At 41.4% G+C, this 3,741-nt stretch overlaps 1 protein-coding gene across 1 annotated transcript in view; it reads left to right on the top strand.

Moving 5' to 3' along the window:
• Positions 1–3,741, top strand: part of BUB1B (BUB1 mitotic checkpoint serine/threonine kinase B) — a 20,621-nt gene that overhangs the window by 1,866 nt on the left and 15,014 nt on the right. Inside the window, exons 3-6 of the mRNA XM_009993550.1 lie at positions 461–657; positions 753–931; positions 1,049–1,242; positions 3,066–3,160. Coding sequence (XP_009991852.1) covers positions 461–657; positions 753–931; positions 1,049–1,242; positions 3,066–3,160 — 665 coding nt within the window. The remainder of the gene's footprint in view (positions 1–460; positions 658–752; positions 932–1,048; positions 1,243–3,065; positions 3,161–3,741) is intronic.

Raw genomic sequence — 3,741 nt, 5'->3', positions numbered from 1 at the left:
TCTTGTCTTCTTAAAGCAGCTTTTCTCCAGGATTAGCTTCCTGAGCTGATTTAACGTTTCCAAAACTGATAAAGAAGTATGTTGTACTTTAGAGAAAGCTAAACTTAACTGTTCTCAGGAATGCTAATATAAGGTGGTTCAATCACCGAGATATCTCGGATGAAAAAAATCTAAGAAATTACTGACTTTGAATATGTGGGTTAAAATGAAGGGATTGGTAATAATATTGCCCAGTATATACATGCAGTCAGAGATTTTCTTGTTATTCTTTTCCTGTTGAATTCCTTTTCTTTAGCTTTTGCACTGTGACGTAATACAATTGGATGTCCTGGCCTTACAGCTGCTCCTGTAAGGCTTGTATTGAAACCTGTGGGGTCTTGCAGGAGGCATCAAAACACAGACATCAACTTGGAATGATTCGTAGTCCAATGTGATTACTGAAACACTTCTGTTTTTTCAGGCAAATTACTGTAGTGAGCCCTTGGATGTGTACAGCTACCTACAGAGCCAGGAAATTGGCACAACTCTGGCACTGCTCTACATAACGTGGGCAGAAGCACTTGAGGCTAGAGAAAGTTTTAAGAAAGCAGATCTGATCTTCCAGGAAGGTCTTCAGCGCAAGGCTGAGCCTTTGGACAAGCTCCAGTCCCACCACAGGTAAACTTCTAGCTCAAGTGAAGAACTTAGAGTGATGATGTGTGCTTCAGTGGGCAGTGAGGTTGATGCTGACTTCTCCAATGTTTTTTTTCCAGGCAGTTTCAGACCCGTGTTTCTCGGCAGACACTGCTGGGGCTGGAGGAAACTTCTGATGAAAATGACATGGGTCTTCTGGGAGCTTCAGAACCTCAGAGAAAGTCACTGGCAGATCTAAAAGGCAGGGGGAAGAAGAAAGTGAGAGCTCCTATTAGTCGGGTAGGAGATGCACTTAAAGGTACATTCGGCTGCTGAAATCACATATTATTGGAAGAGTTAAATCTTTTTGCTGTGGAATTTGCGCTTGAGTGTGATAGTTTAGAGGTTAATTTACCTAAATCTTTTTTGCTTATAGCCACAAACCAAACCAGAACCTTCCAGACTCTACCTTCTCAGCAGCTTTCAAGTAATCCCGGTTTTGCTGTGTTTGATGAAAATTCAGTTTCTGGACCTGAGCTTCCCATCATTACCCCACAGCCTTGGGCAGCACCTCCAGCTCCACGGGCCAAGGAGAACGAACTAAGCGCAGGGCCTTGGAACTCTGGCAGGGTAAGGAGTCTCAAAATGTACTGGAGAAAAGAGGAAAGTGTATGTAAGATGATGATCGCTGAGACCAAGATTGTTCTCTTTCTCCCTTGCCTGGGGTTTGTGATTATTTGTAGCTACAGATTTTCCTGCCTTCTTCCTGAACAGTCTCTGGCTGTATGTAACCTGTTCAAGTGTAGCAAGCTGATCTTGCTAGAATAAGTTTTTAAAACTCTCTAGAGCTTGTAGTAGTAGTTCTTGCTAGCTGGGAAAATTGGTAAAGATGGCCTGCCAAACTGTTTGGAGGAGAAAGGGAGAGAAATCAGGCATTAGTTAGTTCTGTAAGACAGAAGAGCAGGAGTTAAATTGGTATCAGGTTGCATTGTATGATAACTTATCTATCTTCTTATGAAAATAAGGAAGAAGCTTGTGAGGAAAACACAAGAGCAGAGATCAAAAGAATTCAAGAGCTACTGTATCAATGGAATATTTATCCTGACAATAAGTCAGAAAGTATGTTCCAATGGTTTAAAATAATGCTGGAGAGATGAGGAGGAACAGCTGTGCTACAGGTGTCTAAGCTGGTCTAGAGAAATGATCCAAGACATTATCTGAAGGAAACTAATCCTATGAAATCAAGTTTGTTTCATATGTCCTTAGATAACCCCCTGTGTTTCCCTGCTCTTTGTAGATTGGAGGGGAGGAACAGAAAGTAATCAGATGGTCAATATTTTACACTTCTAAGTATAGAAGTCACTAGAAGTGAAGATCAGAAACAAAAACTGATATAAGGGGAGGGAAGCCAATGGGCTGAAATTCACAGGTACTCCAGCAATAATTACTACCAGATAGAAAGCAATGTGATTAAGTAAATGGGAAAGTTCAGTAAATCACAAGTTTAATTTAGCTGAGAGGAATGAGGAGGAGGAACTATTAAAGTAAAAGTTCTTTTACCAGTTGCCTTGTTTTGGGCTGCTTAACACATTCATTCTTCTGCATTCTTTTAATGTCTGTCCTTAAGAGTTTTCTCTGGTCTCTCTTTAATGAAACTTATTAGACTTAATTTAAAGAAAAACTAAATAAATCTGCAGCTAAGAGAAGAGTTGAGGATGTTTGATTTCCCTGCTCCGAAGCATGGTGCTCATTCTGGCTTCTATGAAGGAATAACCTCTTGTGAAAGCTTGGAGATATTCAAAGCTACACAGAGGGCAAAGGCTTCTTTTACTGCCAATGTGAAGATGCCAAAGTTTGAAAAATGGTGGAAAAGAGAAGCCAGTTTGAAATATTCTCACCATGTACCTTTTTCTGCTTAAAGAGTCTAGGGCAATTTCAAATGGGCAGATGAGCAGCATGTTGTCAGGCTAAATTCCATCTCTCTTCCCTTAAATAATGGACCCTCAAAGCAGGATTTTTGTGGTGTTGGATTGGCCTCTGGGAGGAAAACTAGGAAGTCTGGAGGTTCTTGGTGGACAGCAGAAGGAATAATCTCATGGAGTTGGGACAGTCTTGGCTGAACAATGAGAACTGTAGCATTTCTGGAAAACACAAGAAGAGCAGCTGGAATACCCCGTTTGACCAGCATTCCCTCAGGAACAGAAACTGGGTAGTTTAGGAGTATGTCTTGCTTTTTTAGGTGCTTGTACTCAGCCGATGGTCTGTAACTGTTCATGTATTGGAGCAGAATTAATCTTGTACATTAATCTTGGAAGTCTACCAGGTTCAATTATTTTAAATAACAAAAACTACAAATAAACCCAACATTTGGGGAAGGGAGATACAGGCTAGAGAGGAATGTGGAGTCTAAACATGAATCTTTAAGCTGTTAACACTGACACTTCCCTCCTCAGCACCCTCGCAGCCACGTGCAACCTGCAGTAGAAGTGCCCTGCCCAATGCCCAGTTTCACCCCCTACGTGGAAGAATCAGACCAGCAACAACTCAAGTGAGTCTGCACCTCAGAGGGAAGTGGGGATTGTGCTGGAAATTATCAAAGCTGCTTCAGAAGATTCTGACTCGTTTTGCCAACCTCCTGATCTACAAGAAATTTAGAATCTGTCAGCCTGGAAGCTCTTAGGACTTTAGCTTGATGGCAGAGGCCTCAGTGGAGGATGTATAAGGGCAGGAGAAGTATTTGACTATTGGTCATAATGTGGAAGCCTATATCATATCTATATATGCTAATTAATTTTATAGCTTAACTCAATGTGTTTACATAAACACAGTTACCTCTCCTCTTAGGATGCGGTTTGCTATGAAAGCAGTCAGGAATTGAGACAGGATTACTGCTGTTTTCCTCTCTTTTGGAAACTCTGCTCGTTCTATCTGGAGTTTATCTGAAACAAGCTAGCAAAGTTTCCATGACAACAGTGTTGCTTCCGTTATGAGGAGTGTGCTGTTTTGCCTGGAGTTACCTTTCTGCTTGTACTGTGCGCACTGAAATGCTGACGGTTCCCAGGAGATGGAGTTGCTTTGCTTGGTTAGAGCAGAGGAAAACGCATTATATTATAAAGCTGCTTACTTACC

The sequence above is a fragment of the Chaetura pelagica genome, unplaced genomic scaffold (assembly GCF_000747805.2).
Source record: "Chaetura pelagica isolate M959 unplaced genomic scaffold, ChaPel_1.0 scaffold613, whole genome shotgun sequence".
NCBI lineage: Eukaryota > Metazoa > Chordata > Aves > Apodiformes > Apodidae > Chaetura > Chaetura pelagica.
The sequence above is the reverse complement of the archived record's forward strand: the minus strand, read 5'-3'. Positions and strand labels throughout refer to the sequence as shown.